Below are 26,099 nucleotides of genomic sequence, written 5' to 3'. Positions count from 1 at the left end.
AATGCTGTCATGAAGTAATAAATTGTTGTTGACTTCCAAAAAAAAAGTAACTCCATAAGACTCTCATATTACCTCCTATTTCGATTAAGAATCAGATTTTTTTCAGATCTCTAGAGAGAATTTCAAGATTCATGAAGAACAGAGTAATTATTTAAAATGAAAATACATGCTTTCTAACTCGAATCAGAAATATAACAAAATATACCACAAGAAAGTGTTGAATTAACTACACCAAGCAGAAAAGCACATAAATTTATATCACATGAATTCATCAATAAAGTGATATAACAATATTTCCCATTACTATAAAAAGTAAAAAAGATTATTAACAATTAAACATGAAAAAAATTGATTTTCAGTCACACTTTTGGGAATTTTTGCACTAAATGTATAACTCAATTTATTTGGATAGCATAAATTCGATTTTATGGGTTAAACAAAAGAAGTGGACAAGAAGTTGAGTATAAAAGGAAATTAAAGCAGATTTGGAATTGGGGGAGGAGAGAATATGCTCAAAATACATTATATAAAATTCTTGAAGAATTAATAAGCAATTTTAAAAGTATTATCTGGAAAGGGAGCTGGATATTAGTAAATACACAATATTAATTAACTGGAGTCTCTCGACTGTTCAGCAATTCTTGTAGATGAGGATCAGCTCCCAGTACCCACATGACAACTCACAACCCTTTGTATTTCCAATTAAATGGGACCCAACACATTCTTCCCTGCTCCCATTGGCTTCCATGTAGCACATAAAATAAAAATATATAAATCTGCAAGTACCTTAATGAACGTAGCTAGAATTGGAATGTTATGAATGTCTACAAATAAATTTTCAAAAGAATTTGGTCTTTCACCAAGTCACATTTAACCTGTCTCTATCATCTGGTGTATCATTGAATCAGATGACTTATCAGGTACTTTGCTTTCACAATTTTATTTTTGAACAGTTGCAAGTCCAGGAAAAGTAATACTGGAGTAACAACAAATGGAAAATTAAGTTCTTGCCTTAATAATAACCATTACTTAGCACTAGCCATTACACTAGGGAATTTATGATGTTTAGTTTGATGTGGATGTTTAGTCTCTTCTTGCTGGATTCCCAGATATCACTCTCTCTAAAGTGGAATTTGATTACCAATCAATTACTTCAGAAAAATGAGACGAAAATGCAGTTACCTCTCTTCTTCTAGTAACACAATTGTTTTCAATGTATTTTATTGGTTCTTACTTATTGATTATGAATGAATATTAAAGTTCAGTTTCTTACTCTGTCTCTTTTGATGCCACTGTATTTTGTAGCTACAGGTAGTAGAAACTCTCAGATTCCTGATGAAATTCATGATAGAAAATTAATATATGAAAACTGAGTGTCAATTAAGTCACTCCCTACAATTTTATTGCAGTTTATTCTTACAGATAATTATGAATTTTCTGTTTTCCATGGTGATGGTGCTTCACTGAGAGAGAATAGTAAAGCTTGGTAGCTTTAATATTTAAAACTAACAAAGACCTCTCCACTTTTTTCTCTTCTCTCTGCCCCCATTCAAGAGAGTGCCCATGGATTTGATTCTCGAATAAACCCTAATTTCTGCATATGGAATTGTACAGTTTAGTAGTTTTGCCATGCCCTCATTCACATCTGTCTGGTGTCAAAACCAGGGAGCAACACTGGGCCCCGAAATGCCCTATCCCTTCTAACTGAAACAACCTGCTAAATTGCCCTTCTTGTGAATGGATCATTTGCATATGCTCATTTCTTTCACCTGTAATTTGCATATGCTGATTTCTTCCACCTGTCATATTCTACTCTAAATCTAGAAACACTGCTTCAGCTGCTTTTCTCTTCTACCTGCTCCAACCCACTCCTCTATCCTTACTTGTGTTAAGTATCATCTGGGAGCTGCCTGCTCTGTCTCTCTCACTTGATCACCGAAGCCCGCTCAGTTTCTTGCTCACTCAACTTGCTGGTTAATGAGACTCATATCATTATACTAGGAAGCCTCCCTATGCCCCTTGGACATTCTGCAACTTGAAAAGTGATGCATTTCCATACTAACCCAAGACATCTCTCTGATAAAATCTCAATCACTTGGAGACCCCCTCAGATTGAGACTCTATTCTAGGGTTCTTACCCCTCACTGTGTTGCCTTCCCTGTGTTTCTGCTTTTACGTATCCTGGAAATTATTTACTGTCACCCTCTTTCAAGGGTGTTTCCCTTCCTTTTTCCATCTAACCATGAGTTCTTCTCATTCAAGATTAGTCTATTTTATTCGTCTTGCCTACATTCTCTTATCTCTTACCCTCCTCAAACTCAGATACTATAGAGTACTGCCACCTTATTTTTTACTGCAATATTGCTTTGCAGTAATATGAGCTTGGCAATCAGTCTCAATGGCCAGAAAAAAAAACACATCCAATTTCTGAATTATTACAAATTGTGGCAGCTTCTGCTTCAGCACATGCAAATGATAAAAAAATTCCTTGTCCTTAAGTTTTCTTTGTTATGGATTCTGAAAAACCTTATCTCCAAGCCTTCTATGTTCTCTGCTCCCATCCCAACTTCTGATCATGGAATGCAGTATTACAAAAGTCTTTTGGGTATGGATAATATTGTAAAAATGCTACATATTTTACTCTATTGAAAAGCTGGCTCTAGAGATGGGAATTTTGCCTGTCTACTTTACACATGTCTGCCTAAAGGTTTCTTTCAAACACTCCATCCTAGATCAATCTGGTCCCCGATTCTATGATGTGCAAAAGGAGCACAAAACAAAACAGTTCATGTAAGAAAGACTACATCTTACAAATGATCAAATTCTTTAATGTATTTAGAAATATGTTTGTTATCATGCCAAGTACAAATATAATTAATTCAAAGAGACAATCATGGAGGACATGCCAAAATTAACCCTGAAGCAAGTTACTGAAAACAAGTTTAAATAAACTTGAGATTTATTTAATGTAAAATGATATTCAATATCAAGTATGTTATTTTAAAGGAACTTAAGAGGTTGGGTGATGTCACTCAAACCCCTCAGAGAGATCTGCTGAACATGGCAATGAAAGTGTTTGATGAGAGGGAGAAGAAAGAAAGGATGGAAAATGCTTCTCATGATGGACAGAAGTGTAAACTTCTAGAAGTAGTGCTGAGGCTACCTCCAAAGAAGATGTGAAACTAACAGACTCCACCTGGGTCCTGTTTCAGTACAGGAAACACCAGTCACTGAGTGGAGAAATATACTTCACCTTGCCTACAACCAGAACTCTGTCCAAACTGTGGCCAGCCAGGACACTGGAGGATTGACTCCCCCAAAATTCTTCTCTATGGGAAAAATTTTCAAATTTCCCGGACCCAACAGCCAAAGACTGACACTGACCTGGGACTTTGGCACTCTACAAAGCCAACAAGATTACCATAGAGAATCTCAGATTAACTGTCCAGATAGCAGGTATATTTCTGTCATTTTCAACTGAAATGGAAGCTACTTGGTCCATATTTCAAACTCATGCCAGTAAATTTGATCTTTCTCAATCTCTTCTTCCATTTTTGTTCTCTTTCCTGCCAGGAAATTTTGTTCTTATTACAAATGAATGTTGATGTTTATATTGATAACTTTTCAGGCTTTGTTTTTTACTGTACCACAAAGATGTGAGTCTGCTTGAACTATTCACAGATACTTGCTGTCTGCTTTGTCTACAATTAGGAATTCAATAAAGACTAAAACAAACAAAGGTTTTGCTGATATAGCAAAAAATATCTCATTTTGGCAACTTTACAAAATTTCATGTAGGATTCAATAATTCATCACTTGGATCCATCTCTCAAAGCTCAAACACACTCCAGGCCTCTGACATGGTAAGTACTCCAGAGGTCCTGTAAAACTGCAGAGCCCCCAACTTCTTCACAATCAAAAAGGGAGGCACTTGTATCTTTCTCCATGAAAAATCTTGCAACTATGTTAACAAGCCTGGCTAGTTGGAATAGGGGATTAAAGACTGAGATGGCTCAAAAACTATAGCCTCCAGGGGACAACGACTATGTGGAGCACTCCTTTCGGTCTTTCTTGGGCCCCTAGCTCCTCCTTCTCCTTGGCTCACTAATACCAACATTTCTTGCTATTGTGATTGCTCCCTATCTCATTAGTTCATTCAGGAAAGAAATGGTAAAATTAGTAGAACATCAGTAAATCAGATGGTTATGATGGAATTTCAACATTTCTTCTGTCACCTCCAAGTTTGAGCCCCTGCTTTAAACCAGTATACCAGAAACTGCCCTCCCCCACATTACCAAGCTGCAATTCAGCCAGAAGTAGCCAGACTACTCTGATTGTCTCTTAGCATCAACAAAAAGCTGAAACGATAGGTCAAAAAGTAGGCTGTCCACATGTCAGTGACAGTGACAATGATCTAAGTTTCCATGCCAGCTTCCAGGTTGTTCTGACCCATACTATCACTTCACTAACTACTCAAACTCCCAGGCTTATTTAGTTTACAGACTCTCTTGCTGCTACCTGTCTCTTTAAACCTGGAAGGCTTTCCTCACATTTTGCTCTGTCCCCCAAGAGACAGCTCTGTAGTTTTGATTCCCCAATAAAACTTTTTTCTATCCATAGAGTGACCAAGTTTGCTACTTTCACTGCACCCTTACAAGTACAGGGTAGGACAATTGGTATGAAGCCTGTATCCATTGAAGGAATCATTGAAGATCATCATCTAACACCAATACTACCATTCCTATCATAATTAAGAACTTAGTAGATGTTTTTATGTCTTTTAGTACCAAATAGAATACAAAATTTAAAATATAAAAATAAGTAATCTCAATACCAATGCTGATTTGAATGGAAAAACTAAAATACTCAGTATTTATGGAAAAAGCATTTGCTTTGATATTTGTAATCAGAGGTAACAACAGACTCTTTTCAATTACATACAACTAACATATTGATAAAAGACAAGATTGGCCTAATCAAGAGAATTCAATTTGGAATTTACCAAGTTCTGGAGAAAATTATCTCAAGGACTACTTTTCTTCACCCAAGTTGTATAAAGAAACACAAAGCTAGAGAAATGCAATAAAGAAGTAAAAATGACTCTGCCTATAGTCACACTTCCCAATAATTAATTACTGTCAGAATTTAGACAACTCTACCCATCTCAATCTTCATGCCAGTGTAAGAAAAGTTTGTCATTTACTTGTTTAACTCTTCCTGAGTTTCTGTCACTCACTTTCATAAATTTGGAGAGTCTTTGTTATTTAAGTACCAACCACAAATTATACTGCCTACTGATCTACCAAGAAACTATGTATGTGAAAGTATACTCATATTAATACATATCTGAACATTTCACTATTTTATATAAATGTTTATACCTTATGTGTTATTAACATATATTATGAGATACATAGCCTGTCTGGGATACTTTCTCAGAAATGACTCTTGGCTTTTGAAATGGTGCTGTGTTTTCCCTTTGGCTTAATTTCCCTATAGTCTATGACCCAAATATGTGATATCTTCAGTAGTAGGGCCTTACCAACATGTTCTGCAGGGTAGCCAATAATATTGGCAATAACCTATAATACTTGGGAGTCTATATAACTCCAGTGGCCAACAACTCAAATAACCCACTTCTGGTGCTTGTGTTTTCATTTGATAGCATATTAGATTTTCTTTTTTTTTTTCTTTTAGGGTATGGAAGGGGTTAAGACAGGGTTCCTTAGTAACTTTGGAACCTGTGCTGGAATTCACTCTGTAGAGCAGGCTAGCCTGAAACTTATAGAGATTTGCCTGTCTCTGCCTCCTGAGTATTGGGATTAAAGGCAAGTACCACCAACACCTGTCCTATTTCTAGATATTATTTGTCATTTGACGGATAGCTGTCCCTCATATAGCAGACTCGACATTTTATTAAATGTTACTTCTTCAACAAAATATATTGCCACCCTATGAATCTAAATGACTGAAACAAGGTAGATTATAGAATTTTATTATGTTATTGAGTTGTTAATACCATAAATGAAACTAATTCATTTATAATTATTCTCTTGTGGAAAATTATATTCTCGTGGGTATTTAATTGTTGTTGTTGTTGTTGTTGAGATAGGATCTTGTTTATGTAGCATTGGCTGATGTGAAAGTCATTATTTTGACAAATAAGCTTCATAAACACTATAATCTTGCCTCAGCCTCGTGACTACCCCCATCCCAAGGGCAACAAATTTACAGAAGAAAAATTTAAGTATAATTTTCTGGAGCTAAGGTGATAGAAGATATTATCTGGAATTATTCAGTCATATAATAGGACAGGATATGACTAGCAGCCTTACTTAAGGCTTAAGAAAGTTTGAGAAGTAAGTGACTAAACAGTACTTACTTTTCCACATTTGTATGAGTCTTTTTTTTTATTGAGAAAAGAAGAAAAAAAACATAAAAAAAATCAAGTTTCCACCTCCTCCCAGCCTCCCATTTCCCTCCCCCTCCTCCCACCCTTCTCCCCCTCCTCCCACCCTTCTCCCCTTCCTCACACTCCTCTCCCCCTCCCTCTCCCCTCTCCAAGTCCACAGAGCAGTCCGGGTTCCCTGCCCTGTGGTAAGTCCTAGGTCCTCCCCCCTCCGTCCATATCTAGGAAGGTGAACATCCAAACTGGCTAGGCTCCCACAAAGCCAGCACATTAAGTAGGATCAAAACCCCGTGCCATTGTCCTTGGCATCTCATCAGCCCTCATTGTTCGCCATGTTCAGAGAGTCCTATTTTATCCCATGCTTTTTCGGTCACAGTCCAGCTGGCCTTGGTGAGCTCCCAGTAGATCAGCTCCACTGTCTCAGTGGGTGGGTGCACGCCTCGTGGTCCTGACTTCTTTGCTCATGTTCTCCCTCCTTCTGCTCCTCATTGGGACCTTGGGAGTTCAGTCCAGTGCTCCAGTGTGGGTCTCTGTCTCTATCTCCATCCATCACCAGATGAAGGGTCTATGGTGATATGCAAGATATTTGTCAGTATTGCTCTAGGATAGGGTCATTTCAGGTTCCCAATCCTCCGCTGCCCAAGGAACTAATTGGGAACCTCATCTTGGGCACTTGGGAGCCCCTCTAGGGTCAAGTCTCTTGCCCACCCTAAAGTGGCTCCCTTAACTAAGAATTGTGGTTCCGTGCTCTCCTATCCACCATTCCTTTATCCCAATTCTCCTGTTTCCCCAAGTCCCCCCTCCTTCGCTTCTACCTTTTCTCTCCCCATCTCCCCTTACCCCATCCCACCCCACCCCCAAGATCCCAATTTTCTCCCCGGCAATTTGGTCTACTTCCCTTAGCCAAGAGGATAACTATATGTTTTTCCTTGGGTTCACCTTCTTACGTAGCTTCTTTAGGTTCACCTATTGTAGACTCCGTGACCCTTATTTATGGCTAGAAACCAATTATGAGCGAGTACATCCCATGTTCATCTTTTTGGGTCTGGGACACCTCACTCAGGATAGTGTTTTCTATTTCCATCCATTTGCATGCAAAATTCGAGAAGTCATTGTTTTTTACCGCAGCGTAGTACTCTAGCTTGTATATATTCCATACTTTCTTTATCCATTCTTCCATTGAAGGGCATCTAGGTTGTTTCCAGGTTCTGGCTATTATAAATAGTACTGCTATTATGCAATCTTGTGCAACCACTGTGGAAGTCAGTGTTTCGGTTTCTCAGGAAATTCGGGATCAACTTACCCTTGGACCCAGCAATACCACTCCTGGGAATATACCCAAGAGATGCACTATCATAAGACAAAAGCATTTGTTCAATTTGTATGAGTCTTAATCTCAAATTCTAAAATATGAAAATTTAGAATATTCTTGGGTGTTTAAGCGTGAAGGTAGATAACAAGGCATTTGAAAGGTCTCTGTGAAACATGCTGAGATTCAGCTTCCTATTGTGTATAGTATATAATTCAATAGCTCTGAGCTCCTTTTGAATTTTGACAAGTCAATTTATGACAAGGTTGGCAAAGGCAACTGAAGTCATCTATCTTTCTACTGAATTAATTTTAACAAATATGTAAATACATTTATTATTCTTAACGGATGGTATTAGAATGGCTTTATTCTATTTCTTTCATTGTGCAATGCTAAAATCCTCCAATCAAAGTTATTCATGGAGATTTCAAAGATAGATAAAAATTGACCCAACTATAGATAAGTAAGCAAGTAACTACATGGTATTGAATGCTTTAGGCTTTCTTCTTGCCCCAAATAACTTGATAGTGTATTGCAAAACAGGAAAACCGGAAATTTCAGCAAAAAAAATAAGAAATTTGTTCTTTTCAGTTTAATAGATAAAGAAATCTCAACCTAGTAAAAAACTTTCAGTTAGCAATGCTTCACTCCAAGGAAATACTGTAGGCAGAACTGTGGCCTCACACTTTCTAATAATATCAAAATAGGAAATGCATATTTAACCACACACTTGTCAGACCAGAATGAAGTTCCTTAACTGCATATTGAGGTTATGTCAGAAAAAGCTGAATAGTAATTCAGATTTTTATATTCATACCCAAATTGATAAGAACAAGAACTTGCCAAAAACCAGTCATTCATACAATGTCAAAGGGGATTACAACATAGGGAAAGCCTGAATGCCTACTTACAGCCTCTAATAAGATTTCTTCATTGCTCCCAACTGGAGTGATTTCAATGGAGAGACAACATACCTTGGCACTTTCTCTTTTATGGGCTCATATATTTTGTATGCCATTGGAGTATATGTGAGCTTCAAAACCAATTTTAAACTAAGAATATATAAAAGTGTAAACTAAAACACAAAAATGCAGAAAATATGATATTGAATGATAATCAAACAAGCAAACATAAATCAAAACAATCAAACAAACAAAAATAAACAATAACATTAACAAAGCTGTATAGTATTTCTTTAACTAATTCAGAAATGTAGAGACCAACGCCTTTATCACTGAAAAGTATGAAGGAATCAGTCCAAATATTCTTAACTGCTAGATAGGTGTGTTAAAATCTCCGAAATTTGTGCCAAAAAAAGAGCACAAAGAAATTAGTAACAGATTATGAGCTATATATTCAAATCAAGGAAATTCAATAGCTACTTTTGCTTTGAAATGCTTATATTTTCTTTATTAATTTATTTTGCACAACTACAGTGGAATATACAGTTTCCACAAACATACCCTTAAGATATATATTCTGGTTCAAGGAAAGTTTGTAATTAAATAAAAGTAAAGTAAAATGCTCAGGTTACTAATTTCTTTGAGAAATTTACAGAAAATGGAACTAGACCTTTACTCAAAGTTGCTAAGAAATTTTTGAAAATTTTAAGTTGCTACCAACATTTGCTCAGGTGTAGCCATTTTGGGGATTTGGCATATAGCTTCATTATTTAAGTGATGATTATTTTTGTATTTATCATTTTTCATTTAATAATACTAATACATTAAATCTTTTCAAAAATACTGCTATTCTCTGATTCAGTTATTACTATATATTTATATTTAATGCAAAATCCTTTTCAGTTAAAGATCATGAAAAGTTAGTGAGGGTTGATGGAGGAAGGTCATTGGTCAATTAATAATGAAACTGCTTGTCCTCATAGGTTAAAACATAGGTGGATGGAGTAAACAGAACAGAATGCTAGGAGGAAGAGGAAGTGAGCTCAGATGCCATGCAGCTCGTCGCCATGGCAGATGCGATGAAGCTCCGACCCAGGATGGACGTAGGCTAGAATCTTCCCGGTAAGCGCACCTCGGTGCTACACACATTAACAGAAATGGGCCAGGCAGTGTTTAAATGAATACAGTTTGTGTGTTGTTATTTCGGAGAATAAGCTAGCCAGGCGACCAGGAGCTGGGGCAGCAGGACCACAACCCTCAGCTCCTACTACAGAGGGCCACTCTAATTCTACTAAGATTGTAGAACTAGAACCCTCCTTACTTTAGTTCTATAGAAAAGGTAGTTTTCTACCCTAATTTAAAATGACAAAATTGAGTTCTTTAGCTTAAAATGTCTATTCACACTTGCATAACAAAGCACTATAATTAAATGGCTTGTAAATAAAATAAATTAAATCCATTTTGTGCAGTTATGGATGTGTGAAGTTTATATCAGGAGCCAGCATGAATGGATTGGGTTGAAGAGCCTCATCTTGGTTGCAGACTATATACTTCATTCTCTTTATATGATATAAAAGAAGTAGCAAAACTCCATGGAGTCTCTTGTGAAAGCAAACTATGGGAGTTGGAATAGAAGTGTCCCGCAAGAGTCAGATTTTGACACTTGGTTCCCAGTTGGTGGCACTGTTTGGAGACATTTAGGAGTTGTGGACTTGCTTGATGGAGGAGGTATGTCACTGGTGGTGGATTTTGAGATTATATAGCCTCACCATATTTCCAGTTCACTCTCTCTGCTTTGTGTTTGTGGTAAAAGAGATGAACTCTTAGTTCTTTCTCCTGCCACCATTCCTGCTTCCCACTGCTATGCCTCCTCACTCTCTTGATCTTTTATCCCTAAATTCTTTCATAATTTGTTCAGAAAAAAAATAGAGTGATAGAGAGATGGGCAATGGTGGCACACGCCTTTAATCCCAGCACTTGGGATACAGAGGCAGATGGATCTCTGTGAGTTCTAGGCCAGTCTGGTCTACAAGAGCTAGTTCCAGGACAGGAACCAAAAAGCTACGGAGAAACCCTGTCTCAAAATCAAACAAAAAAAAACTGATAGAGAAAATAGTCTAATTCATGATGACTACACAATCTAAATGTCTCCCCCAAGAGTCTACCTTCTACTTCCACTAGGTTGGGATTTAAGATGTTTACAAATTAAGTTTTGAGGGAAATGCCTGTTCGTTCTATTGCAGTTGGTATTGTCAATGTAAAATATTGGGAAATACAATTTAGGCAGAAGTATTTGAGACATGATTGCAACAGATACCGTTATAGGATAGAAACAAGCAGACAGCTATCATAGTATGCGTCATTGATAAGATTACTACTATAAGAAATTGAAACTTTTCAGTATCTTGGGGAAAAAAAAACAATACCTCAAATTACTCACTTAAAAGTGAGTGTATTGCATATTGTTAAGCACTGTTTGACCATTATTACTACATTACTGAACTTTCCAGATCTATCTTCAGCCCGAGATAGTCCAAAGACAAAGAGCTGAGGTTAGCATCTTTAATTTAAGGACAGTGGTTGCTATGGAGAAGTAAACAGCTCACATCCTAAGACTCCCTTGTGATATTAGAGTTTAACAATATTGGGGGATGATGGGTACCAAGGAAATCATAGATTTATGGATAAGTTTTTTTTGGAAGCAGAGATTGTCTAGAAAAGAATGGTAGAGAATATGGAGCTATAACTCCCCTCTAAATTACTGGTAAACATCAGATACAGACACTCTGTTAAGAAAACACATATTAGAACTTTGACAGAAAATCATAAAGTCAGGCTTCAATATGGTCTCCATATAGAACTGCTGGAAAAAATCAGAAATAAAAAATGTTTTGGACACTTTCACTGTTGTGGATTGTACATCTCAGTTTTGAAAGTAACATGTTATTTTTTCACAACATTATGTCACTTGGGATAGAGAACAGATGGAATTTGGAAACAGTGCACAGAAGGAGAACAGGGTACAGTTGAGAAGGAAGATATTCAAATAGTTTTGTCACAGCAATAGTATTGCTACCATTGTCAATAAACAAAACACAGCATAGGATTGAAATGCCAACATTGTGTTGACAGTTCTTGTTATAGAGTGATGAAACTACTTAAATAAATTAAATTAAAAAATATTTTAGTTCCTCTGGAATCAATGAGTAGAATTCTTTATTGGCTTGATACTGATTCATAATTAAAAAATAGGAAATAGTCAATTCAAAGTTACTATTAGAAGTCAATCAATATTATGGAATAATATAATATTATGCTCTATTTTCTTAGTTGAAATGAGAATTATAGAAAAAGGGCCAGTAGTTACATAATTTGAACATCATCAAAAGTACTATCCACAATAAAGTCACACCTAAAATAATTTAATAGACATAAAAACGATAATGGTTTGAAAAATTATCAGGCAGATTTTGTGATCATGCTTTTTGACATGTAAAACTGTCATAAAATTGGTTATATGGAGTCGTTATTTTTATATTCTAACAGACTATTATATATTTAGATTCTGTTGTATTATCAATTTTGCTGAAAATTAATCTAATTTATTGAGTGTTTCTTACTTCATTACCTTGACTGATAATGAGTAGAAGCAACACATTTTAATATGAAGGACAATTTTTTTGTTTGTTTTTGTTTTTCGAGACAGGGTTTCTCTGTGGCTTTGGACCCTGTCCTGGAACTAGCTCTGTAGACCAGGCTGATCTCGAACTCACAGAGATCCGCCTGCCTCTGCCTCCCGAGTGCTGGGATTAAAGGCATGCGCCACCACCGCCCGGCCCAATTTCAAATTTTAAAACATATATGCCAAAAGACATTTATAACTATACTCATCAAATTAATTCATATCAAGACTTTTTTCTTCTGGATTCTAAAAATGTGAATTCAGATATTCAATTCTATTATGACATTCTTTTAGTCTAGATACCAGATATCGATAGATATATATCAAATATATAATAGATCTGACTCTGAAAATAGCATATTTGAAAAAATAATAAAAATTTTCTCTAATAAAATCATTTTAATCTGAAGGTAATAATCATTTCTAATAATGCTACTATTTTTTATCAATTAATTTTACTGGTTTTGTTGCACTATACATTTTTCTCTTCTCCAACCCCTTCCTTCCCTCCCTCCTCTCTCCTCTATATTAAGATAACTTTCTGCTTTCCCAAGGGTAATGATATTACTTTTATAATTTACATATATAAACATAAACTGGAGGGTATATTTCCTAATGCATATCACTTTTAGATAAAATACATTTTGGGAGAACATTAATGTATACAGACATGACTATTGAAATAAAACTATTTCAAAGCTTACATCTGCATTTCATAGCTTGGAAAACATTTTTTAAATTTGTTATTATTGGGTAACTTCAGGGCATTTTTTGTATGTATGCAGTGTATTTTGAGTATATTCCCTCAAATATATACTGCCACCTTACCGTTTCAGGGTCCTCCCCTTCTAGTGCTTCCAAATAACTTCACTTCTACTTTCATGCTAACATCTACCCATATAAGTGCTTTTCTGAAACATATTATTTTATCCAAATTTATCAGAGTAATTTGTAAGGAAATAAAAAATACTCATTTGAAGTATACATTTGAAGTCTGACTTCCAAAATTTGTCTATAAGTTTATAATCACCATGTTTTCAAGATAATTAAATAGCCCTGTATTTCTACTTATTCCAACCACAATGACCACAGATTTATGAGAAATTTACATATGTTTTGTTTGTGTATGTGTGTTTGTGTGTGTGTGCGTGTGTGTGTGTGTGTGTGTGTGTGTGTGTGTGTGTGTGTTAGGAGGAATTAACTCACACAAAAAGTAGTGGAGAAACACTTTTAAAGTTGATTGTAAATACCTTTTAATATCAGAAAAGTCACCTGAAAACATACATACAAGTTACATTATACAGATTGGATAGATTACATTTAGGAATATGTATTACATTTACATTTATGCATGCTATAGCAATTCAAGAAAAGGGGTCATGCATGTGAAGGGGATATATGTGAAAACAGATATATGGAAGAATTTGGAGGTAGGAAAGGAAAGTGATTAAATGTTATTACTATAGTATCAAAAAAAAGAAAAAGTTAAAAATATTGTTCATAAAATGAACTCTGAGTAGGAGCATAAGGGAAGTGTAATCAAAATTATAGTGTTTGAAAAACCCATATGGAAACCTCTCATTTCATAAGCATATTAAAATATAATATGTAAAAGAGTTTGGTTCAAAACTTGCCTAGTGCCTCTGTGCTGTAGAAAGCTCATGACCTTGAGGGTATGTGGCTTAATCACCTTCCAAAGATGCCTTATTCCCAAGATGAACCACAGCATATAGCATTCATTATTGGATTACTTCCAAAGGCCCTGAGGACCCTGGAGCGAATGGTTTAGAAAAATATCTGATAAAGACTCAAGAAGAAATAGGCATAGAAGCAAGTCATTTGATTTTAATTAAGAGGTTCAGAATGGGGCTCAGTTATGGTGACATGAAAAAGCCTAAAATCATCATTTATTAGTTGGAAGAGTTGAAAGACTATGAGGTACTGATCTATATCTCCTCAGAGCATCAAGCACATCTGGCTAGGGTTGGATGAGGCCTGCTATTTGTTCAGTTCAAGTGGATGAGGGCACTGCTTCAAGAGGACACATTTCTCTGCCCTACACCCTCCTGAGCCAAACACATAGTATGCTATTCTTTCACAGTATCCTCAAGGGTCTTGAGATGAACCCGTCTTTCCATTCAGGGAAAGGATAGTTGATCTTTGGTTTGTTACAGTCAAGACCAAATAGGATGGTGAAATTAAAATTAGCTTAGGACTCAGGTGAGAGCACATAAGCCCTGGATTCAATCTCTAGCATAGAATACAATCACTTTAAACAGAAAACCGTAAGTGAAAATTTTAGCTTAAAAAAACATCAAAAAGGGTAAAAGTTTGAAAATACCAGCCCCATTATGTATATCTTTGTACTCTACAAATAAACATTAAGCAGGTTAAAGATTAGATAGATAGATAGATAGATAGATAGATAGATAGATGTATGGATGGATATATGAGAGATAGGTAGATAAAGCAAGCCAAAACAGTTGAACAAAGATAATGTCAAAGGGTGGTTAATGCTTCTCTAAGAAGCAAAATGTTAGTAATCCTAACCCTAGTACTAGGTGTGGGACACTTTCCTACATGTTTCTATATTTATGCTGATTTGAAAAGGTAATAATATATAGGGACGTTAGATGAATGAATAAATTATTTTTTTTATTTTTCTATGGTTATCTAAAACATTAAAAAGGCATTATTTTTAATATTATTCTTGTAAAATTGCCTTGACACATTAGAAATGAACAATTTAAGAAAAGGTATTTTCAAAAAAATGTGCATGTATACCTATCAATCATATTAAATTATTTTCATAGAATTTTTCTTTATTAATTCATTTTTAGGCTACCTGTGTGTGTGCCTGTCTATATATGTAAAACCTATGTGTAGGATATTGAAGAGGCCAGAAAAGGGCACTGGGTATTATCAGACTAGAGTAGCAGACAGTTGTTAGCCCTCATGTTGGTGCTAGAAATAGAACCAGGTGCTCTGCTCTTAATTGTTGTTTTACCTCTTCAGCTCATCAAATTTTTATTTGCCACAGACATTAAAGATTGTTACAAATAAAAAGCCAATAACAAATTATTAAGTTAAATGTCACTTTGAATTTAACAATCCAGTGTATAGACTCTTATTTAATAATTCTCTTATTTCCAAAAATACTCAAGTGTTTAAATGCAATTTGTATTATCAATTTTATTTGAAGGTCTTGCAAGATTAAAGTTATGGGAAATTTTAATAATAACCAGTGCAAATAAAATGACGAGACAAGTAATGGGTAGTTTACCATATTTTAATATAGGTTTAGTGAACTATTTCTGTTTTTTTTTTCTCAGATAAATGAGCTAAATAAAATGAGAAAATGGCCTCTTGCCATTCTCTGTGCTCCAATAAAAGACTGATTTGAAATTCCTATTATTGAAGTTCAAGATTATTACCATGTGATGCAAAATCACACAATGCACAAACATTTCTAATGATACTGGACACTAAAATCTATGCAGCCTTCCATAGTCTATATATTTAAATAAACATATAAACCTACAGAGATTCAAATACACATTGATCTATGCTAAATGTCTTGGCCAACCTGGTAAATATAAAAGCAGCTCATCAGTGTGTCAGTTTTTCTATTCACAGTGAATGAGAGTAAAAGAATAGCAATTTTTTTTATCCTCATGTGTATTTATTTCCCAAGGACCCGAGGCCCCTGTGCATTAAAGTCTTTATCTGCTGACCTGCAGATGACCTGTTTCACCCTGGTCCTCCACCACTGAAGAGTTAGCTTCCTATCACACAGCAAAGACCTTCAGCACACAACATTCAGAGCTAGAGCTGGGTAAGTCCTGCCCTTAGTCTCTCCAGCGATGTCTGCACTGAGCATTGCAGCACTTGTAGAAGGTGGTCATTGGCTCATCTGCGGAACGGGTCTGAAGCTGCATGAAATAGGCACGGGGATGTTCACATTTTGGACATGGCTCTGCAGTGGAGTCCACGTTCTCCCAGGCAGCTGCTCCCCCAAGCACATCATCCACCTCTTTCAGCTTTGGATACTTTCGGTTTGTTACCTTGCGTGTGATATTATGCACGTAGGGGCAAGTGTTGCAGGCGAAGCGATGGCAACGCTGTCCTTCCTCCACAATCAGTCCGTTTCCGCAGCATTGCTCCAGCTTCAGCGTAAAGGTTCTCAATGTCTGGCGCTTCCGCCGCCGCAGACGCCCATTGGAATCGGTCAAGAATAGCAAAATTTATAAATCAGACATGACTATAATCTTTCCCTTTCTCATCACATTACTTTCAATGTTTGATGTGGTATTAACATTAAAATTCGTTGTGCCCTCTAATACAAACAAGATAATGTGGTCCTAAATAAATTTGTAAAATATTTCAAGCCTTAAAACATTAAGATTATGAATAAACCAAAATTTTTCTTGGTTTTAATGTTACTAAAAACCTCTCAAACATCTTCCTTTCACAAATGATTTGCAGTTATCTATTACTTCAGAATTAAATAACTAGATCACAATTTTTGTTTAGTTTTGTTATAACTTTCTTTTTTATTTATTCTTTATGTCTTTCACGTCATGCCTTCTGATACCACCCTCCTTTTTTGTGTTAACTCTTTTTAGGGCTGATCAGCAAATCCAGATCACTACACTTACTAGATAGTGTTCTTTCACTGAACTACATTCCGAGTGCACCTTTTTTCCAGTCTTTTAAAACTACAAATTATATTTTTTTAAAAAAGTAAGTAGAACAAATTAACTGAGAAAATGTTCAACAATAAATATTTCAACTAAATAATAATTAATAAAATCAACATTGAAGAAGACCACTTGTTAACTGTTGAACTAAAGACACTTGTTCAGCCATGTTCATAGCATATTTATTTATAATAACCAGAAACTAGAAACAACATAGATTTCCCTTAAGTACAGAATGAATAAATAAAATATGGTACATTTACACAGCGGAATATTACACAGCTCTTAACAGCATCATGAAATTTGCAGGCAAATGGATGAAACTAGAAAAATATCACCCTGTGTGAGGTAACCCGATCCATAAATATGACAAACATGGTATGTACTCCATTATAAGTGGATATTAGCTGTTATTAAAGGACAATTACTATAATTAATCCACAGACCCAGAAAGGCTAAGTAACAAAGAGGGCATTAAGGGGAACAGATGGATCACCCTGAGAAGGTGAAAAAGTATAAGCAGGTGGGCATGTGAACAAGAGGGATCATGTGGGGGAAAGGGAAATGGGGAGAAACTATTGGGAGGCATGACTGGAAATGGGTGGTATTTTGTAGGCAATGAAGAGAGACTTAGTGAAGTGAAAACTTCCTGGAACTTATCAGGGTGACCCAAGCAAGGAGTCTTAGTAATGGAGGACACGGAACCTGAACCAGCTATCTTCTGTAACCAGGAAAGACTTTCAGTTGTGGTACTGAGGCATTAACCCAACTACAAAATCTATGTACAAACTGCCCTGCCTGCAGTATATGCTGGGGCAGTGATGGTGAATTGGTACTTGTGGGAGTGGCCAAAAAATAATTGGTCTAATTTGAAGCCCACTCCAGGAGAGAGTCCCTATGCCCAACCCTGTCTTGGTGGCCAGGAAGCGGAAGCTGAACAGCCCTGAGACTTAGGAACCACCCAAAAATATCAATAAAATTATTCATAATGATATTTGCTATACTTATAGATTGGTGCCTAGTCCAATCATTGGAAGAGGGGCTTCCTCAGACTGCTAATGGAAGCAGATGAAGAGAACCACAGTCAAACATTAGGCAGAACCCTATGAAAGAGGAGGAAGAAAGATTATAGGAGCCAAGGACACCAAGAGAACATGGCCCACAGAATCAACTAAACAGGGCTCATAGAAAAATCACAGAGAATAAAGTGATAATCTCAGAGCTTGCATGGGTCTGTATTAGGACTTGTACATATATGCTATGGTTGTTTAGCTTGAAAATTTTGTGAAAATCTTAGCAGTGGGAGTGGAGGTATCTCTCTTTTGTCTGATATTAGGGACTCTTTTCCTCCTACTAGGTTGCCATGTCCAGCATTGATACAAGGGTTTGTGTGTAGCAATACTGCATCTTGCTCTGCTTAGTTGGGTGGATATCCCTGAAAGGCTTACTCTTTTCTGAAGTGTCATAGAGGAGGAGTGGATGGTTGTGGGGGAGAATGAGAGGAGGTGGAGGGAGGAGAAACTGTAGTTGGGATGTATTGTATAAGAGAAGATTAAATAGAAAGAAAAAAAACATTTTATTTGATTCAAATCAATATATCTCAGTAATATATGTGTTATAAAATAAATTTTCTCTTTAAAGTTTTTTTTGCATAATTACATAATGATAAATATTTAAATAATTATAAGTCAAGTATACTTGGGAATATGTGAACATGAAACCATCAAACAAAAGATTATAAATATCCAGAGAAAACCTAAAAGGCATTATTCATTTTACCATATGCCCAAAATACACAGTAGAAATATTTATTGAAAACTTCACCATCTAGCATTTTTTCAACCTAATCTTACAAAATGGAAAATTTGTATATGATTACATAATCATGACATTATTTTCTGTTGGTACTAGTGTTATAGGATTTGTGTTTTCTTTTATGTAACCTCTTAATTAAATGGCCTTTTAAATATGTTGACCATAATACAAGTCTTAGAGATTTTATTTTTATTTCTTTCATTCTTTTGTTTAGCCATGCATGTTGATATTTCAGATGTAAGAGTTTTAGATGGTAAGGTCCTCATCAATGACATAGTGAGTTTCAGACCAGGCTTACTACTTTGAACCAATCTCAAAACAAAATTGTTCAAAAATTCTGCCTTTTTGTTACCTAAATAAAGCTGAAATATTTCTACTTTATTTGAATTAGTCAGTCTTTCAATGAAACAATCAGGATAAATACTATCAAAGTATCACAGAAGGCTTTAAAAATGATTCACTTCCTGTACATGAGTGGGATCTGAGAAGCATTATCACAAACTGGATGTAATCAACATTCTTTGTTGTTGAGATTTTGTCACCACATAGCTCAGGCTCTAAGCTCTGCTCTGTTACTCACTGATATATGATTTTCTTTGATTTTGCTTTCTCCTCTGTGGTAAATCACACCATTGGGGGTTTAGTAACAGTGGAAGTCTGTATATCTGTAGAGTTCTTTAAGTACTTATTAAATGATAATTCCTTTCCTTATATCTTTCCTATTAGATAAGATTTAAAGTGCATTTAAGAATATTTTCAAGGATTGGAAAGACCGTATAGTCTAGAAAAATACAGGAAAAAAAAAACTTTACTAGATAATTCATTACTATACCAAACTTTCCACGATAAGCAATTCAAGGTATGTAAAAAAACTTTGCTTAAAAATTTAAAAAGAAATTTTGCAGGAGATTATGAAATAATGAAAATCAGCAGGAGAATACTTTTCATATTTAAATCACAATAGGTCCTATAATATTTGATTTTTTAAAAAGTAGAAAGTAAAAGAGGTGCACATTTTCAATAGAAAGATAAAAGAATTCCATAAGGAGTGGCAGAACACAGCAAACAAAACTCAGAATGATAAACTAAGGCATGTGGTATGGTTATATTGGAATTTACTGATCTCGTTAGTTGTGTAGTATACAAAATTAATCTCCATATGGAAAAGAGCCAAAACTGCCATCAAAATTTAAGATTCCATGGCATTCCAACTCAATTATAGGAAAACCCTAGATTTCCTACATATAGCTCATCACTACATATAAACAAGTATGTAATAAAGACAATTACAAGTATTCCTATTGTTGAAGCATTCATCTAACAACTCTTACTTTGTAAATAATAATTTAATGAATATTAAAGAAACAAAGCTAGTTCAAACAAAAGAAATGTAGGCAAAATGGGCATATAAATTAGCACTTGTCTTATTTGTCTTAACATTACACTGCCAAAATAAAGTAATATGGTAAAAATAGATGTTCAGAAAAATACCTTTATGAAAATAAATATTCAAATAAAATTAAAAAAAAACTTGTAAGAATTTCTCAGTAATAATCTCAGCATGTTAATTGATATTTATAGTCCTATCACTTTGGAAGCTGATGCAGCAGGATTAATGCAAGTTGGAGTGAAGCCTAAGATATAGAATGTGATTCTATGTTAAAGAATATTCCCAAATTCAGCTTATAACTAGTCTGAGCATGCCACAAAAGCTAATGACATGAGTTGGAATCCTGAGATACAGTAGAAAGGGAAGTGACTCCCAACAGCTGTCCTCTGACATTCTCATATATATATTGAGATGTATGCCTGCATAACTGCACACACACACACACACAAACACACATGCACAAATGTGTTTTTTTTAATTTTTATTATTTAAAAAGATGTTTAAATTTAAATATATTTTGATCATAGTCTTTCCCTTCTCCAAGTTATTCCAGATCCTCTTGTCCTCCCTACCCACAGAACTTCAATGGTGACAAGAGATGACCAGTTGAGACTCACTCTCCCCTACTACTTTGAGTTTCACTTAGATCACCTTCATATATGTATATATATATATATATATATATATATATATATATATATATCTGCTATATTAGGTTTCAATACTACCTCTCAGTTGTTACTTAATTTTAGCTCTCTCATATTCCTTCCAACTATCACTTCTACCTTTCTGATTCCTATTTGATCCCCCAATTTCAGATCCCCATTTATTCATAATATCTATTCTATTTCACTTTCCTAATAAAGTCTACTTATTCACTCTAGCCCCTTAATCTATACCTACTTTCTATTCTATGGGTTATAGCATGATTAAGACTGAATTAAAATCTAATATCCACATAAAAGTGAGTACATACCATATTTGTCTTTCTGGATCAAAGTTAACCTCACAGAGGATAACTTTTTTCTATTTCCATCCATTTGATACAAATTTTATGATGTCATTTTTAATGGTTGAGAAATACTCCTTTATGTAATGGTACCACATTTTCTTTATCCATTCTTATGATTAAGGACATCTAAATTGTTTCCAAATTCTGCCTATGATAAAGAGAACAACAATGAATATGTTTTCCCAAGTGTCTCTGTGTTATAATAAAGCAACTTTTGTGCACATACCCAAGAGTGGTATAATTGGATCGTGAGGAATATCAATTCTCATCTTTCTAAGAAACCACCACACTGATTTGTATAGTGGTTCTACAAATTTTCATGCCCAATAATAATATATGAATGCTGCTTTTGTTCCATATCCTTGCCAGGAAGAATTATCACGAATATAATTATCTTAGTAATTCTAACAGATGTAAGATGGAATCTCAAAGTAGTTCTGATTTGCATTTCCATGGTGACTAAGGATTTTTAATATTTCTTTAGATTGTGGCATTTTTTTCTTGATACCTAGTTTCCTGAAATCATTGTATATTTTGTATATAAGCACTCTATCAGATCTGTAGTTGGTAAAAATATTTACCTATTCTTTAGGCTGCCAATGTTTGAATAACAATGTCCTGTGCCAGGCAGAGGTTTTGCAGTTTTATAAGATGCCATTGATTAATTATAGATCTTAGTCTCTGTGCTAATGGTGGTTTGTTCAGAAAGTCTTCTCCTGTGTCAATGAGTTCAATACAATTTTTCACTTTCTGTATATCTTGTTTTATGTTGGGGTTTTTGATCTAATTGGACTTGAATTTAATGCAGACCGATAGATATGAATTCTTTTATATACAAATATCCAGCTGGTTTTAGTTATCTTGACTTTTTGTGTTTCCACATGGATCTGAAGATTATCCTTTCAATGACTAAATAAATTGCATTCAAATTTTGATGGAGATTGCATTGAATATGTAGATTGTTTTTGGTAGAATGGCCATTTTTACTGTGTTAATCCTTTTGATCCATGAGCATATGGAAGATCTTCTTATCTTCTGATGTTTTCTTCAATTTCTTTCTTCAGTTACAAGAAGTTTTTATCTTACAAGTCTTTAACTTGCGTTGGTAGACATATCCTTAAAATATTTTATAGTATTTGAGTCTATTTTGAATGGTGTTGCTTCCCTGACTTCTTTCTCAGACAATTTATCATTTGCAAATAGAAAGGGTACTGATTTTTGTGAGTTAGTTTTGTATACAGATACTTTGCTGAATGTATAATACTAATTTTTTTAAATGCATGCAAGTCTTCAACATTTTTTTCTGAGAAACAATTAAAGTAGAAGAATGACCATAACAGAATATGTAGGAAATTATGGTTAAAGTGGGATTGTGGGTTTTTTTTTCTGCATGATATGGGTATTCTTACAAATGGAATATTACAGTCTTTTAGTAGTATAGATTTTATATATTATCTCTGCCTTCAGATTAATTAATATTTGCTTTTTATACTTATGTGCTCTGATACTAAGTACACGTATGTATTTACAAATTTGTCTTCTTGATGAAGATCTCTCTAACATGTTATAGTGACGTAGTTTCCATTTACAGATTTAAATGTATATTTGATGTGAAATGTAATTATGTTTAATTACTTTGAATGCCACTTGTATGGATTTTTTTATTTATTCACTTTCAGTCCATGTACCCTTTTAAAAATGACACATCTCTTGTAGATTGCATTAACTTAGCCAGGTTTTATGGTTTTTATCCATATATTCATTCTGCATCTTTTATTTTTAATGTATATGCATGTGTGAAGTCTCTTGTTAAGTCCAGAGCTCACTGATGCACAATCTTTTCTCTAGCCAACTTTACCCACAAACCTCTTGTCTATGACTACTGAGTACTGGGATTATAGGTGAGTATCAGGCCTGCCCAACTTTTACATGAGTTGAAAGTTTGCGTGTGCATGTGAGCACATGTGTGTGTGTGTTTAAAAGTCACTTACTTGCAATCATACACAAAGAGATTACATTAAATACAAAGTGATGAAAGTCAAATAAGATGTATAGTAGAACTAAATTAATGATATAAGTGTCTTTGGGTATTTCACTTATATAAGATGACATAGTTAAGAAAAATGTCATTGGATTATATATAAATATATTTTATTTTTACACCATCCTGTGAACTTGAACTTACTAAAAAGCAAAAGTTCAAAATATAAGATTTATCGAACTTGGAGTTTTGAGCAGTGAATCTTTGTTTGATTTCTCTTAGCATTAAGGAATTTCTAGTTCTGTAAATACTTTTTCCATTATAAAGTTAAAATAGTTATATTTAAACATGTTTCATTATCATTGTTTTGCACATGAACATTTTAAAGTTGTTTCACCTTAGACTATCAGCAAAGAAGATTTCAGCAAATCTCACTCATAAGAATGGATTTTCTGGTCTAAAAGCAATCCTTAAGATCTAGGGGGAAAGTTCTGATATAAGTAAAAACAAAAACTCCGAGAGTTATGGGCAAAACCTTTCTCACCAGACAGCAAGGTCACCAGGTTGCAAACTACAACATTCCTGGAATTCCAGGAAAAGCAGCTATACACCTCATTTCATTGATGTGATAAGTGATGTGCTTAACTTTCCTGACTTATCCTGTGCCTATATCTGATTGCACAAGGTCCTTTGTCCCCTACAGGATTGAGGTTCCAAATACTCAAGATTCAACTGTTAGTTGTACTCTTTGACTATAGATCTTGCTTCTTGTTAGTCAGCAAATGATATTCTGGTTAAATATTCCCTTCATGGGTAAGAAAAAAGACAAACTGAAAGAAGTCACTAATCTACTGACATGGCTCATCTGTACCCACATCAGCTAACCATTACTGTCTGGTCTACAAGGTTCTGTCCAGCGTCCACAGAAAGGCCACAATGTACCTGTGAGGACAAATAAAAAGGCAGGAAGAACATGCAATTTTCTGAGGAAAAGTAGACAACTACAAGCTTCAAACATCTGCACAAAATATATAATCCTTCTGCATTGCATAGCTCACTGTGGCACAGATCGGCAATCACCACAATGTTTTAGGCATGGCAGTGCTTGATCAACTTCTCCTGAGATAGGTATGGGTGGCACTTGATCTTGCTAACTGTGGGCTTATATTTGAAGCTGATTTGTTTATGATCCTCTCAGTTGAAGTTAAAGACATGAACTTCTTTAACCAGACCATCATCGACTAACTGCCCCATGACCATCCCAAGTGTCCACAAAATACATGCCATAGTTAGGATTTCTATTGCTATGAAGAGACACCATTACCATGGCAAATTTTTTAAAAAGAAAAGCATTTAATTGAAGTGGCAATTTACAGTTTCAGAAGTTTAGTCTGTTATCATTGTGACAGAGAACACAGTGGTGTTAAAGTAGACATCGTGCTAGGTACAGCTTGGTCAAATAGCAACAGGAAATAGACTCTGTTGAGGGAAGTGTGAGCAAAAGAGACCTCAATCCTGGCCCCCATAGTAACACACTTCCTCCAACAAGGCCACACCCACTCCAACGATGCCACACCTCCTAATTGTACCATTTAATTTGGGGTCTCTTTCTTTTCAAACCACTGCACTCAGTGTCACTGTGAAGCATGTAGTCTGATACACCCAGTTGGAAATAGGTTTAAGTCTTAAGGCTGTTGAGCAGTGAATATGTTAGAGACTCAAGTAATCCAGCTTCAGGTTACTAGATATGTTCTAGTATTCTCTTTCATTGTGCCTTTGTTGTAGAATGTACACCAATATTTCAGAGATAAACTAGCCGGGCACTGCAAACGCAGACTGTTGCTCCTCTTTCTACAGAGTGGCACCAAATGTGGTAACTAAATCCACTTAAAAACCTGAGAGGGTTTTTAAAAATGGGAGAGAGATTTTAACACAGCTTTTTGCTGCTTGCTAAGACATGACATAGAGAGATTTCCTGTTTCAACAATAGCGGCAGGGGAAAAAAAGCCACGCTATTTTAAAATGCAGCTTCCTGGGCTGTGCTGCCAGTACAAACTCTGGCAATAAAGCATTTCAAATGGTTTTTATGGGACTGGATGTTTGTGTGTCCATTCGGATCAGAAGAAAGTATTCTGAGACCATGCCAATGGCTCAGTGCTCCCTGCCTGCACCAGGACAGATGGCAGGATCAGGCTTAGGCAAGCAAGAGAGCATGAGGGATCTCTGCTGCCATACAGAGAGACATTTCCAGGCTGTGAAGTGCTCTGCATGGCCGATTTGGTTGTAACTCAGATAGAAAGAGTTTCTGTGCTGCACGCTCAGTCTCAGAGATAAACTGCTGAGTATGGCTCCTACCTGGTGGCCCCAGAGTTGCAGAAATGGTACATTCACCATTTTGAAATTGGAGAGAGGTGGAGCCAACATCCAGAGCATCCCACCACTCTGCAGCAAAGAGGCACAACTGATTCAGAGTCACAAGCAGCTCTGCCATGTTGGACTGGATGGGGCAAGCCTGCAGTACCTGTTTTTGACCTAGGAATGTCACAGATTAGATTCTTAAGCACTTAGTAATTTAAAAGCACAAAGCAAAATGTTCCTGGACAGTAAAAAATTACAGACAATGCATTAGGACAGATTCAGATATAAAAGACCTCTAAATGGGTCATAGTGTTAGATAGACATATGTAGGCTTGGGAGAGAGAAGAAAAAGAATACAGAGAATAAAGTTAATGACTTAAAAAATGTAACGCCTTTAAGAGACAGAGTATAAATAGTTATAGATTAAAAGAAATAAAGAAAGATAAGTCATGTAGAAATGGAAAATTCACAGAAAGTTTGTATTCTGTATATTGTATTTTCTTTGAATTTTTTGACTGTGAAGGAGCTAAATACAGAAAGA

At 35.3% G+C, this 26,099-nt stretch overlaps 1 protein-coding gene across 1 annotated transcript; it reads right to left on the bottom strand.

Annotated features, from left to right (window-relative positions):
* Positions 1–15,969: 15,969 nt before the first annotated feature.
* LOC121441569 lies at positions 15,970–25,691 on the bottom strand. Its single transcript, XM_041642792.1, has 4 exons — positions 25,556–25,691; positions 24,821–24,891; positions 24,086–24,142; positions 15,970–16,498 (listed from the first exon to the last, which is right to left on the bottom strand). Exons 1-4 carry the CDS (start codon positions 25,689–25,691, stop codon positions 16,151–16,153), a joined length of 612 nt encoding a protein of 203 aa, XP_041498726.1. The 3' UTR covers positions 15,970–16,150.
* Between the last annotated feature and the right edge of the window lie 408 nt (positions 25,692–26,099).

Source organism: Microtus oregoni, unplaced genomic scaffold (genome assembly GCF_018167655.1).
Source record: "Microtus oregoni isolate MIOR12 unplaced genomic scaffold, Mior012 000079F_008, whole genome shotgun sequence".
NCBI classification, from domain to species: Eukaryota; Metazoa; Chordata; class Mammalia; order Rodentia; family Cricetidae; genus Microtus; species Microtus oregoni.
Note: the sequence above shows the minus strand (reverse complement) of the source record. Positions and strands in the feature narration are given on the sequence as shown.

Excerpts from the sequence above, each read along its gene's own strand:
- LOC121441569 (XM_041642792.1), bottom strand. The coding sequence starts at position 25,691 with ATGGCAGAGCTGCTTGTGACTCTGAATCAGTTGTGCCTCTTTGCTGCA. Across the intron at positions 24,143-24,820 it reads CAGTGACACTGAGTGCAGTG|GTACATTGTGGCCTTTCTGT; the intron begins GTTTGAAAAGAA and ends TTGTCCTCACAG. Across the intron at positions 16,499-24,085 it reads TTGTAGACCAGACAGTAATG|CGCCAGACATTGAGAACCTT; the intron begins GTTAGCTGATGT and ends CGGCGGCGGAAG.